Below are 27,155 nucleotides of genomic sequence, written 5' to 3' on the forward strand. Positions count from 1 at the left end.
TGAAGAACCTACCCCTAACATCAGTCCTATATCTACCCCCCCTTAATTTAAAGCTATGCCCCCTTGTAATACCCGACTCAATACGCGGGAAAAGGTTCATACTGTCGACCCTATCTAACCCCCTAATCATCTTGTACACCTCAATCAAGTCACCCCTAAACCTTCTTTTCTCTAGTGAAAACAGCCCCAAGTGCCTCAGTCTTTCCTCATACGATTTTCCTTCCATACCAGGCAACATCCTGGTAAACCTCCTCTGCACCCGTTCCAATGCCTCCACATCCTTCCTATAGTATGGCGACCAAAACTGCACACAATATTCCAGATGCGGCCGTACCAGAGTCTTATACAACTGCATCATGACCTCAGGACTCCGGAACTCAATTCCTCTACCAATAAAAGCCAGTACGCCATATGCCTTCCTCACCGCACTATTTACCTGGGTGGCAACTTTCAGAGATCTGTGTACATGGACACCAAGATCCCTCTGCTCATCCACACTACCAAGTATCCGACCATTAGCCCAGTACCCCATCTTTTTGTTATTCTTCCCAAAGTGAATCACCTCGCACTTAGCTACATTGAATTCCATCTGCCACCTTTCTGCCCAGCTCTGCAGCTTCTCTATATCCTGCTGTAACCTGCCACATGCTTCCTCACTGTCAACAACTCCTCCGACTTTCGTATCATCCGCAAACTTGCTCACTCAACCTTCTAACCCCTCTTCCAGGTCATTTATAAAAATGACAAACAGCAATGGTCCCAAAACAGATCCTTGCGGAACACCGCTAGTGACGGCACTCCATGAAGAAACTTTGCCATCAACTACTACCCTCTGTCTTCTTCCATCCAGCCAATTCCTAATCCAAACCTCCAACTCACCCTCAATGCCATATCTCCGTATTTTCTGCAGTAGCCTACCATGGGGAACCTTATCAAACGCCTTACTAAAATCCATATATACCACATCTACCGCTTTCCCCTCATCAACCTCCTTCATCACCTTTTCAAAGAATTCAATAAGGTTTGTGAGGCACGACTTGCCCTTCACAAAACCATGCTGACTATCCTTGATCACATTATTCCTATCCAGATGTGCATAAATCCTATCCCTTACAATTCTCTCTAAGACTTTGCCCACAACAGAAGTGAGACTCACCGGCCTATAGTTACTAGGGCTATCCCTACTCCCCTTTTTGAACAAGGGAACCACATTTGCTATCCTCCAGTCTTCTGGGACTACTCCTGTAGACAAAGAGGACATAAAAATCAAGGCCAATGGCTCTGCAATCTCCTCCCTTGCTTCCCAGAGAATCCTAGGATAAATGCCATCAGGCCCAGGGGACTTATCTATTTTCACCTTTTCCAGGATTTCCAACACCTCTTCTCTACATACCTCAAAGCCATCCATTCTACTTATTTGTGACTCAGTATTCTCATCGACAACAATGCCCTGTTCCTGAGTAAATACTGAAGAAAAGTATTCATTCAGTGTCTCCCCAATCTCTTCCGCCTCCACACGCAACTTCCCCCTACTATCCTTGACTGGACCTATTCCTACCCTAGTCATTCTTTTATTCCTAACATACCTATAGAAAGCCTTAGGGTTTTCCCTAATCCTATCGACTAAGGACCTTTCATGTCCCCTCCTTGCTGCTTTTAGCTCTCTCTTCAGGTCCTTCCTGGCTACCCTATAACTCTCAATCGCCCCAATTGAACCTTCACGTCTCATCTTGAGATAGGCCGCCCTCTTCCATTTAACAAGGGATTCCAATTCCTTATTAAACCACGGCTCCCTCGCACGACCCTTTCCTTCCTGTCTGACAGGTACATAATTATCAAGGACACTCAATAGTTGCCCCTTGAACAAGTTCCACATATCATTTACACTCTTGCCTTGGAGTCTACTTTTCCAAGCCACACATCCTAAGTCATGCCTCACCGCATCATAATTTCCCTTACCCCAGCTATAATTCTTGCCCTGTAGTACACACTTATCCCTCTCCATCACGAGTGTAAAAATCACCGAATTATGGTCACTATCCCCAAAGTGCTCACCTACCTCTAATTCTAACACCTGGCCTGGTTCGTTACCCAGAACCAAATCCAGTATGGCCTCACCTCTTGTTGGCCTGTCTACATATTGTGTCAGGAAACTCTCCTGCACACATTGAACAAACACTGACCCATCTAACGAACTTGAGCTATAGCTTTCCCAATCAATATCAGGAAAGTTAAAGTCCCCCATAACAACCACCCTATTACTGTCACTCATCTCCTGAATCACCTTCCCAATCCTTTCTTCAATGATTCTAGGACTATTAGGAGGCCTGTAAAAGACTCCTAACAGGGTGACCTCACCTTTCCTATTCCTAACCTCAGCCCAAACTACCTCAGATGGCAAGTCCTCATCCATTGTCCTTTCCACCGCTGTAATACTATCTTTGACAAGCAATGCCACACCTCCCCCTCTTTTACCCCCACCTCTGACCCTACTAAAACATTTAAATCCCGGAACCTGCAACAGCCAATCCTGTCCCTGTTCTAGCCATGTCTCCGTAATAGCCACAACATCGAAGTCCCAGGTACCAACCAACGCTGCAAGTTCACCTACCTTATTTCGTATACTTCTTGCATTGAAGTATACACACTTCAAGCCACTTCCCTGTTTACAGGCACCCTCCTTGGAAATTGATGCCATGTTCCTCACCTCCCTACACTCCAGGCCCTGCACCCTGAAGCTACAATCCTGGGTTCCCATGCCCCTGCCGAGTTAGTTTAAACCCCCCCCAAGAGCACTAGCAAACCTCCCCCCAAGGATACTGGTTCCCCTCAGGTTCAGGTGTAGACCATCCTGTTTATAGAGGTCCCACCGTCCCCAGAAAGAACCCCAGTTATCCAAAAACTGGAACCCCTCCCTCCTGCACCATCCCTGAAGCCACGCATTTAATTGTTCTCTCTCCCTATTCCTCGAATCTCTATCACGTGGCACGGGTAACAAACCAGAGACAACAACTCTGTTTGTTCTAACTCCGAGCTTCCAACCTAGCTCCCTGAAAGCCTGTCTAACATCCTCAGCACTCCTCCCTCCTATGTCGTTGGTGCCAATGTGGACCACGACTTCGGGTTGCTCCCCCTCCCCCTCCAGGACCCGGAAAACACGATCAGAGACATCACGTACCCTTGCACCTGGGAGGCAACATACCAAACGTGAGTCTCTCTCGTTCCCACAAAACCGCCTATCTGTGCCACGAACTATCGAGTCCCCAATTACTACTGCTCTGCTCTTCTTCACCCTTCCCTTCTGAGTAACGGGGACAGGCTCCGTGCCAGAGACCTGAGCCCCGTTACTTACCCCTGGTAAGTCATCCCCCCCACAAGTATCCAAAACGGTATACTTGTTCTTGAGGGGAATGGCCGCAGGAGGTCCCTGCACTGGCTGCTTCCTCCCAGTCCCCCTCACTGTAACCCATCTATCTGCCATCTTTGGAGTTACTACTTCCCTATAACTCTGATCTATGACCCCCTCTGCCTCCCGAATGATCCGAAGTTCATCCAACTCCAGCTCCAGTTCCCTAACACGGTCTTGGAGGAGCTGGAGATGGGTGCACTTCCCGCAAGTGTAATCGGCAGGGACGTCGATGGCATCCCTCACCTCATACCTTTGTGGAGGATTCTGAGGAGAGACAGGGAGTCTGGAAGGGTGGTGGGTAGATGGGGAAAGGACCCTGGAAGGGTGATTGCAGATGAAACATCAAGTCCGGAAATGTGATGTGGGGTGTGGGGACAGGAAATTTGGAAGGGTGATGGTGGGATGGGGACAGGGAGTCTGGAAGTGTCAGGGGGGTGAGACATGAATTCTGGAAGAGTGATGGGGGAGGTGAAACAGTGAGTCTGGAAGGGTAATGAGGATGGAGACAGGGGTCTGGAAAGGTGATGGGGGTATGAGACAGGGAGTCTGGAAGGGTGATAGGAGAGTGGGGACAAGGGGTCCGGAAGGGTTATGATGGGGGTGGGGTCAGGAATTCTGGAAGGGTGATGGGGGATCGGGACAGCAAGTCTGGAAGGGTGATGGGGGTTTGGGACAGGGAGTTGGGTAGAATTATGGGGGTGGGGACTGGAAGTCTGGAAGGGTGATGGGGTGGGGACTGGAAGTCTGGAAGGGTGATTGGTGGAGACATGGAAGCTGAAAGGGCAATGGGGGCCACAGGGAGGTTGAAAGGGTAATTTTGTGGGGGATGAGTAGGAAGGCTGAAAGGGTTTGTTTTTGAAAACTTAAATATTCACCCTGAATTGTTAAATTCTTCAAGCATTTTCTGATTTTATTATCTCCCATAGATTTCTATATGATCTCCAATTCTTGAACAGTTGTAATCTAAGTATTCCATTCTTGTTGACATGCCTTCTGCTGTGTCGGCACTAAGCTCTGGAACTCTATCCCTGAACCTCTCCACCTCTCTCTCCCTCTTTTAGGTTGCTGCTTAAAATCTACCTCTTCATCTTAACGTTTGGTGACTGTCTTAATATTTCCTTCTGCTTGACAATGGTCTGAAATTTTTTTTGGTTATTCTAAAGATACCAGATAAATGAAAGTTGACATTGTTGTGCAGAATCTGAAATGTAAATCTGTGCCAAGAAATACAATGGCGGCTTGTCTGCTTTGCATATGCATGTTATATGACTGTGTATATATTGTATGAGTGGGGCGCATGCTCATTGTGCATTGAGAATGTGTGGACCTCCATTTTAGTAAAGACTGAAAGGAGCTGTATGGGCACTGAACCTGGCAGTGAAGTCTTGGAATCTACAGCTTGGTGCTTAATGCATTTTTGAGTTCCCTTCTAAAAATTTAAAATGGCTACCATCAGCTGTTACCTGCAACCGAACCAAGGCACACTGCACAGATTCAGCACCAAGGAGACTGCACAGATTCAGCATAGTCTACAGAACAGTTTGGTGCGAGGATGTGTTAGAGTGATCCACTGTAGTGTTAAAATCCATTACTAAACTTCCCTTTGTCCTCTCCTTTCTGTCTGGTCATGCCTTCCATTTTTCCTGGAATCACCTTCTCGCTCGTTTTGTCATCTTTCATTTGCATCCCCTTCTCTCTTGATCACTTCCATTCTCCCTGAACCTACCTTATCACCATTATCAGTGCACAACTGCTAGAAGGAGGAAGCCTTTTCCATACGTAGCAGTCTGGGAATGCCCAACAAATGTCTGTGACTTGTTGGTCTTTGTGGGTACGAGGCCTGAAGCTCAACACACCACTTACCTCATTATTCCTGTTAGACTCTTTGTGCCAGTATAAGCAAGCAATAGATCCCTGCATATTTTACGAAACATTCTTACAGTTGGACTGTGCAGGGCCTGTGAAACTATGAGATTTTACTTAACTTAATATTACTCCAAGGAGTTGTGATCTGTTCAGATGTCCACTTCTTTAATCTGTGGCTCAGTGGTAGCATCACTACCAGTGATCCCAGTGATCATCACTACCAGTCCTCCTTGTGCTGAAGGTGTATAACAACACTGCTGAACAGGCTGATTAAAAATATATATTCACTTCTTTCATCTATATCACAGATTGAGTTTCCTCATAATCCTGTTCTTTTAAAAAGAAACTCTGCTAAATTTTGGTGATCCGTATTCTTAAAATCTTGTTCCTGCAAGCCTATTTGTGACCTATGAGGTTTCTGTGCGTTTGCAGCAAAATGTGGCTCCTGTGATTTCCCTAGTAATACAGGAAAATCGAACTTCCAATAGTGAGGGTATATTTTTATTTTTAACCCCTGGAGTCTATGGATGTAATGTGCTTCTGAACCATTAGAGGTCTCCTATGTAATGTCCTCTGCTGTGTTCAGGAAGTGTGTTCTAGTTCATGAATCTCTTCAGCCGACAGAGTACCCCTGCAGAGCGATTGCTTGATCATTAATAACATCCCTGTACAAATTCTGTTTGAAATAGATCAGAGCACATTGAAATTTATGAAAAAAGTAGTCATTATAAAAATTATAAAACACCTATATAATATCAGAAGAACATTCACATAATACCGCTGTGTACTTGTTAAGGAAAGACACAAATTAATGAACTAAAGATTCTGGGGAAAGATGTATCAAATTCTGAAATACTACTTTTTTCAGTTAAATAACGTTTAAGCACAGTTTGCTAGTGAATACAAGTTCAAAAGAGACAGTGAAGAAGTTACGTTGGTGTCTTTTCAAATCAAATATGGCAGTTGGCTGTTGCATTGGGAAATCCAGAAAGAGCTGGTTATGCCCATCAAACAGTTCTGTTGAGTTTAATGGAAATCAGCAATATGTTTTGTGATTTTTTTTCCTGCTGGACCACATCAGTCCCCTGGAGTTGAATACTTTTGTCAAGACCAAAACAAGTACACCAATAAAAACGAAAACTGCATTTTTAAATCTGTGTTTGCAATCTGCTGCTGGTGATTTTTTAATAATTCCTTTCATTTATCACATTGTCAATGTTTAGCTTGGGAATCTCTTCCCAAATACATATGGCAGTGTGTTGAGCTGGATTTGCTTTTGGTTTCATGGCATTTTCGCCCATCTAGATTCAGTTACTTTCTATTTAAATCAAGATAATGAAGAACTGCAAATATCGGATATCTAAAACAAAAACGGAAATTATTGGAGAAATTCAACAGGTTTGGCAGCATCTGTGGTGAGACAGCAGAGTTAATGTTTCAAGTCTGTGGCCCTTCTTTGGAATGGAGAGAAGCTTGGAAAAAGTGGTATATATATGCTGAAGACATGGAGTGGCGGGGCGGTAAAAAGTGAGCATATGGGTGGAGATTAAAGTCCAGAGAGAGAGAATGACATTTAGGCAGACAAACAGATGGATAATAGTCTGACTGGGAGGAAAAACAGATGATAATAGGGACCATTAGTTAATGAAAATGGATGTGCTGAACATTGCCCAGGTGATGACTAGGCCTGAGGTGTGGGGGTGAGTAAAGAGAAAATCTAGTTTGTTACATCTCAAATGTATCTCAGCACTGTCACATTGGAATGGCTTAAATAGGGAACAATGGCTGCTTTCTTTTGCAAATTTTCTAAACCCAAACAATTTCACAAATATTGCCCGATTTAAATCATTGTTTGGCACTTTGTGCCTTAAATTACAATATGAAGCAGCACAAAATAAAAATTCAGTTCTACATTTTAAAGTACAACACTGGTTATGATAGGCCTCAATATAATGTGTGACTAATTTGACAGGATGCTTTATGCCCAAATCAAGGCTGTTGAGAAGTGAGAGGGAGTATAAGGGTTGAGGAGGAGCAGTGATTCTTATCCTGGCTGCATGGGCAAGGGGGTACTGGAGATACATCCAGAGTGTTGTGAAGAACCACGAACCCATGCAAATCAGATACCTTCCCAACCAACAGCTCACATATACTCTGACAGCATCAGTGCTATGGGATACCAGCTAATATTCCCTCTATGCTGTGTCTGTTCATAGCCATGCAGCAATCCATAGCATATCGTATTGAACAGGAAACAGGCCAGACAACCACCATTGCCATTCGTGTCTGCAACAGGGGGCAGCAGCAAGGTGCAACAGCTGCAGGTGCACGAAGAAGAAACATTCAAGGGAACATTGACATAAATGGACCCAATTCATTTGTAACCAACCAATTTCCATTGCAATATTTTTAAAATAGTATCATCGCGATAATGCCCAAAGTAAGTAAATTCAAAATAGTCACTGTTAAGCTACATTTTTTGAGTACACAAAGTTTTTTTCTATTGAGTTTTCTGGGTTTTTCTTAACTTGAGTGATGCATTTTATTGAAAGTGCTTGAAAAAGCAAAACAATAAATAGTTTTTGGAAAATAAGCTTTATTTTTGATTTCATTACTACAAATTCTGCCCTTTGTAACAAATGATTGTACATAGCCCGATGACAATCAGTTTTCTGAAATTCATACAGCAAATGCTGGTAAGGAGTAAACAACAATCTCCATGGGCTGTTTGTTTTCTTTTCACAGCTCATTCTTGTTACTCCTCTCTGAACCCTCTCCAAAACTTGTATGGGCAGTATCTTATGGGCTACATTGAGATTTGTGGCAGAATCACAAAAGGAGTCCAATGAGGCCTAACCCGACATTGGGAGCATCTTACACATTTTTTATGCTTTAGCCAAGTGGCAAGGTGAGTTGCCAGTTAAAGGGGGATTATTGCTTGTTAAATGCCTTAACAACCAACTTACCTCATTAATATTCAGCTTGCTTTTTTACCAAATGGGCCAAACAAGCCTTGGGGTTCAGGTACATAATTCTTTTAAATTTGCATCACAGGCAGACAGAGGGTTTAAGAAGGTGTTTAGCATGCTTTCTTTCATTACTCAGACCGTTTGAGTTTAGAATTGGGACACCATGTTGAGGTTGTACAGGACATTGGTCAGGCCTCTTCAAGAGTACTGTGTCCAGTTTTGGGGTGGGGGAAATTGCCCTTCTAGATTAGATTAGATTAGATTTTAGATTAGATTACAGTGTGGGAACAGGCTTTTCGACCCAACAAGTCCACACCGACCCGCCGAAGCGAAACCCACCCATACCCCTACATTTACCCCTTACCTAACACTACAGGCAATTTAGTATGGCCAATCCACCTGACACTGCACATCTTTGGATGGTGGGAGGAAACCGGAGCACCCGGAGGAAACCCACGCAGACACGGGGAGAACGTGCAAACTCCACGTGCAAACTCCCCCAGAGGCGGGAATTGAACCCGGGTCTCTAGCGCTGTGAGGCAGCAGTGCTAACCACTGTGCCACCGTGCCGCCCACTAATAGGAAGGATTTTATTAAATCAGAAAGGGTTTGGAAAAGATTTTATCAGGAAGATGCCAGAAATGGAGGGTTTGAATTGTAAAGATAGGCTGGGACATTTTTCACTGCAGCATAGGAGGTTGAGGGGTAACCTCAAGATTTGTAAAATCATGAGGGGCATGGATTCGCCAAAAGTGTCATACTACAATTCGTTTTGCTCGTCAATAATCAAAGATTGATATAATGATCAAAGTTATGAGTATATTGTTGAGGACTAAATAGAAACTTCAACCAATATATTATACTTCTGTTCCTTGCATTTGATTTACTTGTGTTACATGGAAGAGGTTTTCCTTCTTTAACTATGGTGGATGAACTTGAAATGAGCTTACACAATATAAACTAAATTGTTCAGTGGACAGGTCCACAACTCAAAATTTCAGAAGACAACACTAGGATAGAGGAACAGGATAGACATGGATAACACAGTTGATGTAATTTGTCAAGATTTCCAAAAGACCCCTGATAAGCTGCCACATAATAGGCAAGCAAATAAGGTAAGTATCTGTGGAGTTAGTAGTCGAATGCTATGTGAACCTGAGCTCTGTAGGAAAAGACAGAATTCTCTGGAAAGTCAAACATGCATTGGGTATGCATTTTGGAAGGTGTAAAAGAACAAGAGTTGTATTTTCCTGAGCTCTCAGGGAAACCTAGCCCATAACCTGTACAATGAAGAGCATTCTTCCCTCACCAACTGACAGCATCTTATCTCTAAACTTGGGCACCCTTTAATGTATCATCTATTTATAGGTAAAAATAACAATTGACTCAATGCAGATTTAACTCAATATCTAATTGACTAAGTGCGGAACAATTAAAAAGCACTTCTCTTCACATGCAATAAACTTTCTAATTAATAATGAGCTGTGCAACAAAAACACTCAGTGATATTTCTCAACTGGTTCCTAATACATCATCATATGCTGTGAATTCCAGAATTTGCTCCTTCACTAAATTCAGTGCAAAATACAACATTCAGAACTTTCTGTCTTCTAGGTCATTGGTCCCACGAGCAGCTGGCAGTTTCTCAGGGAATCCTGGATCTGTTGCTTGTGTTCTGATGTCTGAATGGAATGAGAATTGCAGGCAAAGCATCAGATTTTCTAACGAAACTCCAACTGTGTGAGGATGCTGTGGATCGCTCAAACAATGCTTCCAGCACAACAAACAAAATACCTTTAAAATTCTGCAACTAAATTACTAGTTCCTTATAAAATGTGTCATATACTATTAGAAATAACAGCAAGAAGTTTCAGCTGCTTAGACCTGACCTTATGTCTGGGCTTTAGCTTGAGCTAGAAATTTAACTAACATCTTGGATGTTGACAAACTCAATTTATGTCTGTTAGAGATAGGTTGTTTCATGGATAATCATCTTGATTTTGGAACCTTAATACCCAAAACTCTCCTTCAATTTCCACAACCACTTGATTACAGGTAGAAAAAAATGTATCCCAAACACTGTGACAAACTCCATGAAAGAGAACTACATTATGGGAGTTTTAAATCTCATCATATGAAATGACAAAATCCAGAATATATTCTGATAACCTGTTTTAGTTGCCAATCCACCAAAAGAATACATTATACAGAGAAAAGTTTGGAGAAGGGATAGCTAAAACTAAAGTTTATTTAATTCTAGATAGTCACAGGTGTGGAAGGTGCTGACTAATCGAGCTTGGTGAGTTGTTACAGAACATCATTTCGGTAGTACATAGTGGTCCTACTGAGTGTCGATAATGGAGGTTGTGAATCTGGTACTGATGTTCTGGATAGTGTCAAACTTCGAGTGTTGTTGGAGAATACTCCATCATACTCCTGACTTGTGTCTTCTAGATGATGGATCAGCTTTGAGGAGTCAGGAGGAGAGTTACACACTACAGGATTCGTAGCCTTTAACCTGGTCTTGTAGCCATATTATTTATATAGTTAGTCCAGTTCAATTTCTGGCCATTGGTAGCAGGGAATTGAACGATAATAACACTGTGGTGATTGTTAGATTCTTTCTGGTTGGAGATGGTCATTTTCTGACACTTGTGTGGCAAGGAAAGTTACTTCCCTTTTGTCAACCCAAGCCTGGATGTTGTCCAGGTCTTTCTGCTTCTGGACACAGGCTATGTCAGTGTTTCAGAAGTTGCAAATAGTCTTGAGTCTGTGATAGCATTGGGGAACTTCCGCATTCCTTGCCTAATGATGTCATAGTGAAGCCGTTAATTCCTGCAGAGATGCCCTCGAGCTGAGATGACTGACCTCCAAAACCATCTTCCATTGTGCATGACTCCAGCCAGTGAAAAGTGTTAACCTGATTTACTCCAGTTTTACTCAAATTTGCCCTTTACTCTACCTCTCACCTCAGCCTTGGAGTTCAGCTCTCTTATCCAAGCTTAAACCAAGGCTGTAATGTGCTCGGGAGCTGAGTGGAACCACTGAACATGAATGAGCAGGTTATTGCTGAGCAGGTGCTGCATGATAACACTTTTGATGACTACTTCTATCATTTTGCTGATGATTGAGGGTAGGCTAATAGAACATATAGAACAGAGAACATTATGTGCAGTACAGGCCCTTCAGCCCTCGATGTTGTGCCAACATGTGAAACCAATCTGAAGCCCATCTCACCTGCACTATTCCATTATCATCCAATGACCATTTAAATGCCCTTAAAGTTGCTGAGTCTACTATTGTTGCAGGCAGGGCATTTCCATGCCCTTACTATTCTCTGAGTAAAGAACCTAAATCTGACATCTGACATCTATCACCCCTCAATTTAAAGCTATGTCCCCTCAAGCTAACCATCATCATTGAAGGAAAAAGGCTCTCACTGTCCACCCTATCTAATCCTCCGTTTATCTTGTATGTCTCTATTAGGTCACCTCTTAACCTTCTTCTCCCTAACAAAGTCAGTCTCAATTCCCTCCGTCTTTTCTCATAAGACCTTCCGTTCATACCAAGCAACATCCTGGTAAATCTCCTCTGCACCCTTTCCAAAACATCCACATTCTTCCTATAATGCGGTGGCCAGGACTGTACGCAATACTCCAAGAGCGGCCACACCAGAGTTTTGTACAGCTGCAACATGACCTCATGGCTCTGAAAGTCAATCCCTCTACCAATAAAACCTAACACACCATATGCCTTCTTAGCAAACCCATCAACGTGGATGGCAACTTTCAGGGATCTATATACATGGACACCGAGATCTCTCTGCTCATCTATATGACCAAGAATCTTACCATTAGCCCAGTACTCTGTATTCCTGTTACTCCTTCCAAAGTGAACCACCTCACACTTTTCCACATTAAACTCCATTTGCCACCTCTCAGCCCAGCTCTGCAGCTTATCGATGTCCCTCTGTAACCTTCAACATCCTTCAGACTTCACAACTCCCCTGACTTTAGTGACTTCTGCACATTTAATAACCCCTTCTTCTATGCCATCATCCAGGTCATTTATAAAAATGACAAATAGCAGTGGCCCCAAAACAGATCCTTGGGGTACACCACTAGTAACTGAACTCCAGGATGAATATTTCCCATCAACCACCACATCTTTCAGCTAGCCAATTTCTGATCCAAACCACTAAATCACCCTCAATCCCATGCCTCTGTATTTTCTGCAATAATCTACCATGGGGAACCTTATGAAATGCTTTACTGAAATCCATTAACACAGCATCAACCACTTTATCCTCATCCACCTGTTTGGTCGCCTTCTCAAAGAACTCAGTAAGGCTTTTGAGGCACAACCTACCCTTCACACATTCGTGTTGACTATCCCTAATCAACTTATTCCTTTCCAGATGATTATAAGTCCTATCTCTTATAATTCTTTCTAACACTTTACCCACAACCAAAGTAAGGCTCAATGGTCTATAATTGCCAGGGTTGTCTCTACTCCCTTTCTTGAACAAGGCAACATTTGTTATCCTCCAGTTTTATGGCACTATTCCTGTAGACAATAAAGATCAAAGCCAAAGATTCCCTAGCTTCCCAGAGATTCCTAGGATTAAATCCCATCTGGCGCAGGGCATTTATCTATTTTCCAGAATTGCTAACACCTCCTCCTTATGAACCTCAGTCCCATCTAGTCTAATGGCCTGTATCTCAGTATTCTCCTCTACAACATTGTCTTTTACCTGTGTGAATACTGATGAAAAATATTCATTTAGCATTTCTCCTATCTCTTTAGATTCCATGTACAACTTCCCACTACTGTCTTTGACTGGCCCTAATCTTACTCTAGTCATTCCTTTATTCCTAACATACCTATAGAAAGCTTCAGGCTTTTCCTTGATCCTATCTGCCAAAGATGTCTCACGTTCCCTCCTGGGTCTTCTTATCTCTCTCTTTAGGTCCTTCCTGGCTAATATGTATCTCTCAAGGACCCTAACTAAGCCTTCACGCCTCGTCTTTACATGAACCTTCTCTTCCACTTGACAGGAGATTCAACTTCTTCAGTAAACCTTGGTTTCCTCGCTCGACTACTTTCTCCCTGCCTGACAGGTACATACTTATCAAGGACACACAATAGCTGGTCCTTGATTAAGCTCCACATTTCAATTGTGCCCATCCCCTGCAATTGTTTCCTTCCCCATCCTATGCATCTTAAATATTGCCTAATTGCCTCATAATTGCCTTTCGCCCAGCTATAACTTTTGCCTGTGGCATATACCTATCCCTTTCCATCGCTAAAGTAGGGCAGTAATAGACAGATTGGATTTAGATTGAAGATCATAAAGTAGTAGGCCATTTGTCCCATTAAATCTGTGCTATCACTCAATGAGGTCATTGCTGGTTTGAAAATCCTCAATTTCATTTCCTGCCTTTTTCCCATATTATTGAATTCCCTTACTAATTAAAAATTTATCTGTCTCAGCCTTGAATTTACTTAATTACTCAGCCTCAACTGCTTGTGAAAATGAGTTCCACTGATTCACTACCCTCTGAAAGTTCCTCCCTATCTCTGTCTTAAATGGGTAACCCCTTACTCTGAAAATACGCCCTCTGGTCCTAGACTCTAGAGGCAAAATTACGCAACTTCTCGACAACCATCTTGTCAAGTCATCTGAGAATCTTTTCTTGTTTCAGTAAGTGAAACATCAATAAATACAGGCCCAATTTATTCAACCTCTCTTCATCAGACAATCCGTATACCCAGGATCAACTGACTGAAGCTTCTCTGGACTGTCTCCAATGCCAGTATTTTGTTCTTTAAATAAGGGGACCAAAACTATTCACATATTTCATGTGTGGTCTGATTAGTACCTTGAATAGTTTTAGTACAACCCCATTACTTTTGTATTCCTTTCCCTTTTAAATTAATGATAACCGTCCATTTGTCTTCCCTATTACCTGCTAATCTTGGATTAGTTCTTTTTGATTCATGCATGTGGAGACCCCAATCCTATTGTACCTCAGCTCTCTGAAGTCTTTCCATGTTTAAATAATATTCAGTTCTTCTATTCTTCCTGCCAAATGCATAATCTCACATTTTCCCCACATTATATTCTATTTTGCCTACTTGCCTTACCTGGGTGTCTATATCCTTTTGTACTGTCCTTGTTTGTCCTCACTACCTACATGCCCATCTATATTTGTGTCATCTAAAAATCTGTAGTGTATTCACTCCCATCATCCAAGTTATTAATATATATGTTGTAAATAATTGTGGCCCCAGCACCAATTCCTGTAGCACTTCACTAGTTACAAGTTGCCAACTTGAAAGTGCCTCCTTCATCCCAACTCTTCGTTTTCTATTGGTGAACCAATACTCTATCCATGTTAATATACTGCCTCCAATACCATGTACTCTTACCTTTTTAAGTAACTTACATGTGGTACTTTATTGAACTTCTATTGCAAATCCAAATATATAACATCTACTGGTTCCCCTTGATGCGTCTTGCTTGGTACCTCCTCAAAGAATGCTGATAAATTTGGGGTGAAGATTTCATGAAGCCATGCTGATACTGGTTGGATAAATTATGCATTTCTAAATTCTTTGCTGTTCAATTCTTAGTAGTAAGTTTAAAATTTGCTTTCTTAACATCACTCATTTCATGCCATGCCTTGCCCTGCCATAACATTAAAAAGGTTTCCCCCTCAGCCCAAGTTAATAGGACCCAGGCCTTCTGTCTTGATTTGCCTTTTAGCGTAGTCCAAAATCCAGGAAGCTTGTCATAATTGTAGCAGTCATTAGTCAAAGGGGTGGACATATTGCTGTATGATACCGTGCTGAGTCAATCTCTTATACCAAGTGCCAGCTGTGTATGTGGCAAACACACCGTATATATATTAAGGAATTAGCCATATTTCAAAGTCGAACAGGTATAGCCCTCAGTCAAGTCAAGGGAAATACTATTTTGTCAGGTGTTCTGCTACAATCATCAAGGGCAGTTTCTGATATCAGTCTATAGGTTTGGGCATGGTCAATTATCCAGTCATGGAGGATGAGGAGATCAATCTTGAACACTTCAATTCCAGTGTTGGCTCTTTCTTCCTCTTTGTGGGCTGTTTTCTCCTGGAATGAAAGGAGGGCTCGAGTGTGAGGAAAGTGAGTGGCAAAGCTGTTAATGCTGGATAGATGGGGTAAAGATGGTGAAGTGGTTGCACTGAGTGAGTGGACTGCACAGAGACCATACAGGATTAGTGTTGTGAGGGTACTGTTGGGTAAGAGCAAGTGAAGGAAGATGTTAAATGCAACAGTGAGAGTGGGAGAGTATGAGCCTCAATGGGAAATGGGCACGTTTGGGAGATGGATTGGGAGTGAGACTGCAGAAGGAAGGAGGAAGGTGGCATTTATTGTGGTGGAGTAATGAAGGTCATTGACCTTCTTCCATAGATGCTGGAGCATTCCTCCAGATGGCTAAGACCGCACTGAGCAGGGTGGCAGCCTCATTCTAGGCTGGTAGGATCCAGTGTCTGAGCCTACTCCACTGGTCCTGTGGGGAGGAGAGGTCCCGCCTCTTCCCCATCCCATCCAGCAAGAACTCTGGGTTTCTGTCTGCAAAACAAGGCATCAATTTCCCTTCTGCCAAGTACAGGCCAATTGTCACAAACTGTGTAGGGCCACTCCAAATTGCCGGTGCTTGAACTTGGGCTTTCTAGGATGGTGCTTTGCAAGGAACTGGGACACCCTGGTGGTGGTGGTGAGTGTGTGCATCTACAGCGAGTGGAAGAATCAGATACAGATTGGATGAGAGAGGGACCAGAGTGTTAATGTGGTGGCTTTAGGACGATAGTGTGAGAAAACTCATTAGGTCTTCTGGAGAGAAGTGCTCTGTGAAACTTCACAAAAATTACACTTTACCAAAATATGATTAGATTCATCCCTTTTCTTTTACTGTCAAAAAGATGTATAATAATTTGCTTTGGGTAAGTTCTGTGGTGGATTACTTTGGTACATTTGCAGTTTTGCAGCAATGTATGAAATATTACATTCCATTGGGACCCCTGTAAAAATCCAAAACTGCTCCCAAGGTCCCTGACTGTCGGTGAGCAATGCCACAGGAGATATTAGATTACTCGTAGTAGCTACACAGTACTAATTCAAACTATACCTCTGTGGAGCAGTGAACTGCCAGCAAGAGGTTTGAATGGTTTCTGAAAATTGACAGAATTCTTGAGATTGAATGGCTGCTTTAACCTTCTGACTAAATCTTATTAACTCTCTATCAAAAATGGCCAATGGTGGGGCTAATATTGTTGTCCATTATTTATGCACAAGTGTCATAGCAATTCCAGGTAAAAGCAGATGCGCTGTGGTGTGGTCGTCAAAACAAATTGCTTTCCCAAATGTGCTGCTCTGCTATTCGCTCTGCAAAAAGTGACATTGCACTGACTGGCTTCCCATACGTATCGATGAAATGGCATTTGTTTCCTGCACATCTTTACATTTTCTGTGTTTCTTGTTCTCTTTATCCATACTCACTCTCTCACTGTGTATTTTCTTTCTGTCTATTTTATTTGAAATTGAAGTCAGACATTCAAACTTAACATGTTCTGCCTAAGACCTTGTGTTCTTAATTTCACAGATCTTGGTCTGGCTGAATGAATTAAAAAGTTTCTTGCCTAGTTCCTGCAGATCTCAGATGCCCTGTAGAGGCCACTACACCATTTCTATCTCATTCTCCTGGCAATTTCCAATGCAAGCTAGCATTTAGATTAAATGGAAAAGGGCAATTCCAACTAACAGCAGATGCCAATTGTTCAGCTACTGCAATAGCGTTTGGGTAACATCCAGTGGACAGCGTATTCTTTTTCAGTAGTCTGTCTGAAGGCAGCTCTGACACATAATGTCACAATCTCCTCAAGGGGTAGGCCAGAGAGGCAGCTCCCAAATCCACCATAGCTGGAGCAGTGATTGAACTACATTGTCTTGGTACCATTCTGATCCATACTGGCCATTCAGCTGACTGAGCCAGTTGGCACCTCCAGTCTGAATTGCTGTGACAATCTGCACCTTTATTTGTATATTGTGATCTGGAGCTATGGTTAGGTCGTTAGAAATTTCAATTTCTTTTCATCACATGACTAGGAATCTCTCTCGCTTTTATCATTGGCACATTTTGGAAGAATTAATAAGTTAACAATCTGTTCCACTATGTTATGAATACACTTTCCTTGCTCAACAAGGTCTCGATTTGGACTTGAACCAACAACTTCAGTCAGAGGGAGGAAGGTTACCCACTGCACCATAAGATTTGTAGGCCTCCATGCAAACATTAGAATTAGATGCAGTCATAAGCTATTCAGCCCCTTGAGCCTGCTCAACATTCAATAAGATCACAGTTGATCTGTGTGCGTTTCAAATCCCACATTCCCATCCACTCTTTGATTCTCCTGGCTAACAAAAATCTACCTACCTTCAGCTGAAAATAAATCCACCAACTTCAACCTGAAAATATTCAATGACCCCACATCCATCCATTTCTGAGGCAGAGAATTCCAAAGTTGTGCAACTTGCTGTAGAAAATCTGAACAAGTACTTTTCCACTAAAATATACATATGGTGGGATACTAAGGGCTCCCTATCCTGCTGTGCCCATGAATCAAATGTTATAAAGCTATTCTAAAGAGCAAAATAAATTAAGAACAAAGAAATAGGAGGAAAAGATCAGACAACATGATGACCACAATGGTTGCTTTTGGCCTCAACTCTCCTTTTCCTTTTGGATGTAAATTTGCTCACTGAGCTTGAAGGTTCATTTCCAGATGTTTCATCACCCTACTAGGCCCATCTTCAGTGGGCCTCAGGCGAAGGACTGCTGAAAATTCCTGCTTTCTATTTATATGTTTAGGTTTCTTTGGATTGGTTACGTCATTTCCTGTGGTGATGTTATGTCCTATGGTGAAGTCACTTTTTCTGTTCTTTTTCTCAGGGGGTGGTAGATGGGGTCTAACTCGATGTGTTTGCTGATAGAGTTCCAGTTGGAATGCCATGCTTCTAGGAATTCTCGTGCATACCTTTTTGTTTGGCTTGTCCTAGGGACAACACATCCATCCTAGGACAAGCCAAATAAAGACACGCACAAGAATGCCCAGAAGCATGGCATTCCAACTGCAACTCTATCAGCAAACACATCGAGTTAGACCCCATCTACCACCCCCTGAGAAAAATAACAGGCAATGATGTCACCACAGGAAATAACATCATCACAGGAAATGACATCACCAACTCAAAGAAACCCAATAAATAGAAAGCAGGAATTTTTAGCAGTGCTTCACCTGAGGGCCACTGAAGATGTTACCTAGTAGGGTGACAAATCATCTGGAAATGAACCTTCAAGCTCAGCGAGCAAACCTACATCCAAAACATCAACCTAAGCTACAAATCTTCTCAAAAATCTCCTTTTCCTCTCCAATTCCCTTGACACTCTGAAAGAAACTAAGTCAGCCTTCAAACTATTTCATCATGGAGCATCCACAAACCTCAGTGCTAGAGAATTCCAAAGTTTCCAACCCTTCAAGTGAGGAAATTACTCCTCATTGCAGTCCTATTTGTTCATGAATGCTCACACACTTTTTCCTTCTAGAACACCAAACTTTGCTGTTCCTAACTGTCACCTGGTGGACAAGCAACCTCACTCCATTCCTATTTCACTTAATTGTGCTGCACTATTTATATTCCAATTTATCCTGAATTTTCTACCCTTGTCAAAATTGTGTATATCACTGCTGGTTGTGCTGCTGATCTTTGATTAGATTAGATTACTTACAGTGTGGAAACTTACAGTGATCTTCTTATCCTCCACCTTCATCCATTAGTTCTACATGCCCTGAACTATACAAGAGCAATGCCACAGAAACCTTGCAATGAAAAAAAAGAATTGATTTACAAAATGCCTTATTATATCTGTAAGATGTTCCAGGGCATTTCACAACCAGTCAATGACACAACTTTTATTTATGCTCATGTGAAAATGAGTGCATGTGTCACAAGAGCCACAATGAATTAATCTGTTTTTTTAATGTTGTCTGTGGCAGGGATCTTGACTGAAATATAAGGAGAATGTCTTAGACTTTGCACGATGTTCTAGGATCTTTTATGTCTCTCCAGGCAGGCAAATGAGGTCTCAGTTAGCACCTTACCCGAATGATGGCACTTCCTGCTAATTGACAGTTTAACTTATTTTCTTGAGCCCTTGACTGAGACTTGAACACCCAAACATCCCACTGAGAGGTGAAAACACCGACCTGCTGAGTGAATCTGTTTAAAAATCATTGCACTAATGGAAACAAAATGCAATTCGTGAAAGCGAAGCACATTCACTGGAACAATTGGAAGATCCAGATTGGTGACAATGTAAAATGTAATTCAATGTATCTCACTTTCTCATAGTGTATCATCCATTTTGATTACCAGAGGAAGAAAGCAAAACTATTACGGTTTGCAAATGGTAATATGCCAGACGTGTAGCCTGTCTCCATGTCAGAACAGTTTTTAAGTTATGATGCTTCAGTTGTCTATTTGCAGTTTCAGCAAAAACTGATTACAGCTTATGATTATAACAATGAGCTGCATTTTTACTTTAATATTATAGGGCTTCAGTAGATGGTATTATTGTAAGCTGATAGCTTTTGGAGGTTATTACCTTTAAAACACTAAACTCAAAATATTTTTCATCCTGTTTATGTAACAAACTTACCTATCATTACCAGTAACCTGTCACCAAAAATGAATTGTGTTTTGTAAGTGGTTGTAAGTCACACACAGTAGCCCTTCTTTTATTTCAAAAATATATTTTATTCATAAAATATTTTGATCTGTACAATTGGTCATGCCGTACATACGTAAACGTTCCATTTCTTGGCATACAGAGACAGAGTAATCATTCAAATATACAGGTCTGTATGATTACTATCCACATATTTAGCAAGGGGGTCAGCAAAGCCCCCTTATTGCGTCGGACCCCTGTGTTTAGGCAGGCAGACGTTACACGGTCTTTCCCCACCGAGCACAGTAGCCCTTTTATTGGGAGGTGGGTAGCTTTAAGCGTCAGTTGATTAACTGTATGCATCTTAATGTATCCTCTCAATCCCAGTTTTATCATTACCACTTTTGATGAGTATTGTTAAAGGCCTTTACCAGCAAGTGCCCATCCACTTGCCACCTGTCCTGGTGCCGTGACTGATACCTCAATTTAGAAAAATACATTTTAATTATTCAGGAAAATGTTACCTCGTATGACCAGTCTGAATATGCATAAGTGAATGTATGTTTCCTTGTCAACTCGCAGGCAACAGCAGCATCAGCATCAGCAGCAGTAGCACAGTCATGTCAGTAGATGGCTGTAGAAAAGTACCTTGAATGCTTTGGTGTTGGTGTAATAAGATTGGGGAAGACCTTGACCCGACTGCTTTCTGGCTTTATCTGGTGTACAGTCAGAGAGATAAAGGGAAAGCTGTGTGCAGTACATGCTCTATACTTTGGTGCAGTGGCTTCCTTCTGTTGAGTTTGAGTGTTGTGGGTCTTGTCAGCAGGTGACAGTGTCTGTTGCAAACATGGTAATAGATTGAATGCCAGAGAGCCACTCCACCACTTGAACTGACCTGTGTGCCTCTATCCCTGTCTGAGTCCTGAGCACCCTTCTTTTTTTTCCCTGCAGAGGGGGCTTCTAATCCCAGAGCTGCAATTAGGCTGACACTCTGAGAGTGGTGTCACCCTGTTCACTTCTGCCTGCACCAGGATAGTGGGCTGCTTCAGTACACAGACTTCCTCATTAAAGAGACACGCCAAGGATTGTACCCAAATAAGCTTGGCATTCAGGAGGAGAAAAAAGATAGCAAGAGAGAAATTGAGTACGAGTGGGAAAAGAGAAAGAGAAAACAGCCTGAAGCAAGTTTCTTCACACGGAGGAGAGCTAGTGTGCGCCTATCCAAGAAATAAGAAGAAGCTTGCAGGAAAAAAAAGGACTGTACAGACTGACAGAAAACAGAAGAACTGTATTCTCTCTGCTCAGTTTTTAGCAGCAATTCTTAACCAGGAGAGGAGTCTTTACTGCACAGCTGGAGCCTTATTTCCCTACTCAAAATGATGATGTATTTGTGGGTAGGTAGTATCTCTTTCCATTACCTTTCTGATGGGAATGTATATTATGTGCTTTAGCCACGTTAATGTAAATATGTTTAGGAAAGAAATATTACCAAACTAAATTCACACAGCATATGTTTGCTAAAGTACGTTGTGATTTTTAAAATAAATTTACAATTTGTGCGTAGTAAGTTCTGTAACCAGTCAAATCAAAACCCAACCCTCATTAAAAAGTTATAAGTGTATAGTGAGTTAACGGGCTACTGACTGGCCACTGTAACGTGTTCCGTGTTGTTACTGCAGCAGTTTAGAATCTAGAAGGGTGCTTTTCCTGTTTCTGCTCGGCTAAATGACACCTGCTGCCCTGCACTGGGTGGAGGTTGAAGCAGATTAGCTTTTGTTCTTTGACCTGTGTTGTTAACTAGAATTCTTTAACAATCTCAATGACCTTTGCTACTGAAAATATAGATGATGTAAAGCCATGTGGAAAATGACTTAAATTAAATGGCATAGGACTGAATTGTGTAAAATCAAAGTCAATGTGGGGAATGTAAGCACCTCATAGATTTTAATACATGGTTGCATGTCAATTAGAAGTCATGCTGTTTTGTCTAATACTACTCTAATTTCATATCCTATTAGATATCTTGCTGTATAAACATATTAGAACACATACAACTGTGCAGCCATAAACCTAGCTGCTCTTGGCACACAGCAGGTGGACTGAGAGTATGCCACCTAATAATTAGCTATTAGTTGTAAAAGATACTGCTGCAATGCCAATTAGTGTTTAGCAGGCACTGATACCTATGGTTGTCTAGAGCATGTGCGGCAGAAATTCTGTGGCACAGAATGAGTTAGAATGAGAGCATTTACAGACTTAAATAAAATGTTCCTGTCTGCTTGTTCCACCTGCTCGAGTTTTTGTTGCAGCTTTGCTTGAAGCATTGTTTGTTTGAACAGTCCTGAGAAGTTTAGGAATAAGATTGAATACTCTGTATTTTTTTTGTCACCATTCACACTGAAGAACTCTCATTGGTTTATTTACAATCAGCCTACAGCCCTATCGCACACTTGTAGCCTCCATTTTTACAGATCTTTGTAGGGACGGTTTCCATTCTGTGTTGCAATTGCCTAGTTTTAAATTTATTAGAAGAAATTAAACAGATTAGTAACTTTAACATGAATTCTGCAGATTTAGTTAAACTTGTTTCGCAAAAGACCATTAGAAACATTATGCATTGCAAAATATAGAGCTCAATTTAAACCTAGTGGTACATTTTCTATCTGTTCAGCCTAAAAGGAAATAAAAGGTCTAATAATTTATTATTCTAAGATCTGATCAAAAATTTTGCAGTGTTCAAAACATGTAAAATAGACTTACTGTTAGTCTCTTCCCATCTGAACCACATTCTCATGCACTGCTGGTTCCCAAGGATTTTTTTAAAATACTATTTTCAGATACTCTTTATGTAATTCAAAGCCTTGTATTATGCCGGTATTCATGGTCAACCATCAGCCTTCAGTAATGTTAACTTCAAATCTCCTACAGCCTAGTGAGAAAGGCATATGATGGTAAATAATTCACACTGAACCTGGTAATTCTGCTAGATATGATTCAGAAACATTCTTATTTTGATATTACTGGGCATAGTACACAGATGTTTTACTGTTATGGACAAAATAAAAATGTAGGAAAGCGCTTATCTAAATGTAATCATTTTACATTTAAAATGTAATTATCATGGTTAGTTTATCATGTACAAAGCGCAGGAACTTTTTTTTTCTATTAGTTTTCAGAACAACTGATCTCAAAATCTTTTCCCATTCTTGCATTTAACATTCATATTTGATTAAATAAAATTAGGTAACAAATAATTTGTCAATGAGAATTGGTCAATTTAACCGCAATTAGCAGTATTTTTGATTCATCTGATTATACTTTCTACAACCCAGTCTCATTTGGTATTTGTGGCATTTGTAATTGTTTTGTGGACATTAAAAATATCACCATCATGAGTGCTGTGCCCAAAGGCAGGTGCTTGGCTCATTGTCCGCTAATATTTAATCCTGAGCCATTTTCATGGCAGTTTTTATCGGGGCTAGTTTACCATTGCATTGCACACTCAAAGGCAGGGCCTAAGTCTACCACAGCTGGAATGGCAGATGAACTTGTGCTGTTGGTATTCTTCTGTATTACACACTGGCCAACTGGCCAAATACATGAGAACAATATTTATAGCATCACATTTTAAACAGTGTGAAATATACTCGAGTAAACAAGAATGGATACTTTATAAATAGCTAATGTATGATATGGTGAACATTCTTTACGCTCAGCAGTGTGAAAAACCCCTTTCAGAAAAAAAATACAGTGAAAATCAACAATGCAGAATGCTTTTGAGAGGCTAAAGCATGTAAAATGGGGAGATTGAGGGTATTTAATTATTAAACATGGTCTCACCTGAGTGGATATTATTCCATAAAAGCTAATAACATTTTATTGCCAAATACATTTATTTATCAGCATTATTTTCAGCAAGACAAAAAATATTAAAATGAAGCAAAAAAGGTTTCTGACCTGAGTGTTCACAGCCACTCTAACATAGAAAAATCCTACTTAAAAGAACATCATGAGTACAGAATCATTAGAAAACTGCTCTCTTATTAAAATAAATACTAGTTAAAATCCCAGGTACACCATTGGCTTTAAGCAATCCATCATTCTCTTGGAAGCATAATATTCAAACTCTCTTTCAGGTGACTATATATTTGTGTGCCTCTTTCCTTCTGACATAAAGGTCCTGGTTTATTGTGAGATAAGGTATTTGTTGACACACACATTTTCTGGGAATTATTTCTTGTCTTCAGAGTACTTAGCTGTACATTCCATGCTTTGCTAAAGAAGGCTGGAGCATGTCAAGGATCACAGAGTGTGTCGTGAGCCGAGGTGTGTTAAAGTAATCCTGTACCGCTGACTCCAGAGAAATGTGTACCTTATTCAAGTAGAATTCTGACCCGAGTGTGAAATTCAATGGACCAGTATTCCATTTGCTCCTATTATATGGAAATCTTGAGCAAAGCAGAAAGCTGGATGCAATGCTGCAATGTATGACATCCTGAAGCAAATGGAAAATCTTACAGAACCATTTGTGTTCTCATTTCTCAGCAGACTAAATATTGTTAGGTTAGCATTTAGCTGTTGTGTTTTCTACACTACCAATGCATTTTTCTGATAATAGACCATTTTAATTTAAACTCAGTTTACAGGATGAGTGATTAAATGGATTGAACTTTAAATGGCTAGATGGCAATATTTATTTTTAAGCACAATATACAAATCTTGATCCAAGCTTACATTTATTGGTAAACTTGTTAAACACTTTAACGGATACGGCTGCACTACGATATTTTTGCTTGACTGCTGAAAATAAATAATGTGATTATACTGTCAAGTGATATTTATCCTTCAGTCAAAGGTTATAGTGCATGACTATGGCCTTTCTTCGATATCATTTTTCACTGAGAGCTTTGTCTCAGCATGTAAGCATTTAGAAGCTTTTATTAAGTAAACTTTGATTTATTGTTGTTTAAAAGAAGAAATATCTGGTGGGAGGTGTGCTGTCACTCATTCCCAGAAATTCTAAGACTCAACATTTTTTGATTATACACTATATTTTGCATTTTCTTACACTACACCAAACATAATGATCCTGGTCTGGTGCTATCTTGGGCACGCACTGAGAAAAAAGGTCTGTGTTGTGGATGAATAGCTGTGTAGCATTATTCAATCAAATGGGAGAGTACTTGCTCACCTCATGTCTTCTGAGATCTACCAGCTCAGACCAGAATGTGGAGATAATCCTCCTGCAATTTTGTACTCCAACATTCAACATCCATCCTGTTGTGTTCCTTCAAACAGCAAATGTTCTGTAATCTTAGTGACTTCTTCACCTGTTTGGACAAACAAGCATGGACAAACATTTATGACAAGCAAGCAAAAAAAAAATGCCAAGGACATATTTTAATAATTGCACAGTAAAACATTTACTGCTGAATCTGAGGTACATCTGGCTCTGTCACTGACTTGAGTCTTAAGTTGTAACTGCTTGACCAAAAAAACCAATTCAGACTATTTGCTACTTATTCAGAACATTTATTATTGCAGTATAGATCGAAGTAAGGGATTGTCTTAACTTAACATTATTCACTACAGACTATTGCTTTCTTTCAGATCTAGATGACTAGACAGGCTTTTCCTATATCAACTTTATGGCTTCTGACTGTTACATGAAAACAGATAAAATTAAAATCATCAGCATTCAAACTCTAGCTTGATGATTTTTCTTTCTGAATGATATTGTGAAATATATTTAGGAGAGAAAATGTTATTTTCGGGAAAAGAAAGATGAAACTTGCAAAACTGTCATCAACACAGTCACATAGCCTTCAGTGACTTGACAGAAAAAAAAATGACATTGTACTTATGAATGGCAAGAGAGTAACGAGATTCATTGAAACTAAATCCAAGATTGATAGATTCTTGTTGTCTAGAGGAATTAAGGGCTACGGGGAGAACGCTGGTAAGTGGAGCTGAAATGCGCATCAGCCATGATTGAATGGCGGAGTGGACTCGATGGGCCGAATGGCCTTACTTCCAGTCCTATGTCTTATGGTCTTAAAACATATAATTGGGAATGTTTTATATGGTGTGTCATTTTGGCTCACGGGGGTTTTTCCAAATGTCCACCAAAGTTGCAGCAGATAACATCATCATCCTTCATAATAAGATCAGAATGTTTCCTTATGATCACAATAGTCCTTTCCTCAAATGGTAAGGAGAGTTATAAGATTACAAGAATATTATAGTTTGTGATTCTGCTGGGATAAATGAAAGAAGATAGTAAAACTTGAATGGTTTGATTGTTAGAGATCAAAAGAAAACTAAGATTGATTTACAGGGAAGGATGTGTATGTTAATTATGCACTATATTTTGCATTTTCTTACACTACACCAAACATAATGATCCTGGTTGTGGGCGGCACGGTGACACAGTGGTTAGCACTGCTGCCTCACAGCGCCAGAGACCCGGGTTCAATTCCCGCCTCAGGTGACTCTCTGTGTGGAGTTTGCACATTCTCCCCGTGTCTGCGTGGGTTTCCTCCGGGTGCTCCGGTTTCCTCCCACAGTCCAAAAAAAAATGTGCAGGTTAGGTGAATTGGCCATGCTAAATTGCCCGTAGTGTTAGATGAAGGGGTAAATATAGGGGAATGGGTCTGGGTGGGTTACGCTTCGGCGGGTTGGTGTGGACTTGTTGGGCCGAAGGGCCTGTTCCCACACTGTAAGTAATCTATGCATGGAGGCAATGAGAGGAATCTCTGGTTTTGCAATGGATAGAGTTTTTCAGATCAAGTCACGGACTTCTCTCCAAATCAGTGAGTCACAGACAGCCAACAGGTTGTGTACAGTCAGCTGAAGGAAGGAGGTCCTTGGATTGTGAGCTTATCACAACCATATCCAGGTTTTGCCAGTGGCACACGCATCCCACAAACAAACTAAAAATAAAAGAGGCAGACAGTGTCTAGTCAAAGAAATGCACATTGCTGTCCTTCCTAGGATTCTGGAAGATATTACCTGGGATGGCCAAGGGTGAAAGGAATATTAAGGACAGTCTTTATTGATGGGGGTGGACTTAAGAAAATCTGTAACTGAAGAAAATGCCAGTGAAATGAAGATGGAAAACCCACTGAAAGCTGAGATC

The 27,155-nt window shown here is 41.0% G+C and overlaps 1 protein-coding gene across 10 annotated transcripts in view; it reads left to right on the forward strand.

Moving 5' to 3' along the window:
* The window catches only part of rbfox1 (RNA binding fox-1 homolog 1), a 1,740,493-nt gene that overhangs the window by 952,007 nt on the left and 761,331 nt on the right, over positions 1-27,155 (forward strand). Inside the window, exon 4 of one of the 10 annotated variants that reach the window (XM_043711606.2) lies at positions 20,969-21,411. The exons of the other annotated variants lie outside the window; for them this stretch is intronic. Within the exon in view, the coding sequence (XP_043567541.1) occupies positions 21,394-21,411 (18 nt within the window). The 5' untranslated portion in view covers positions 20,969-21,393. The remainder of the gene's footprint in view (positions 1-20,968; positions 21,412-27,155) is intronic. 10 annotated transcript variants of the gene reach the window in all.

The sequence above is a fragment of the Chiloscyllium plagiosum genome, unplaced genomic scaffold, assembly GCF_037043375.1.
Source record: "Chiloscyllium plagiosum isolate Xiang-an unplaced genomic scaffold, Cpla_swu_hap1 HiC_scaffold_20, whole genome shotgun sequence".
NCBI lineage: Eukaryota > Metazoa > Chordata > Chondrichthyes > Orectolobiformes > Hemiscylliidae > Chiloscyllium > Chiloscyllium plagiosum.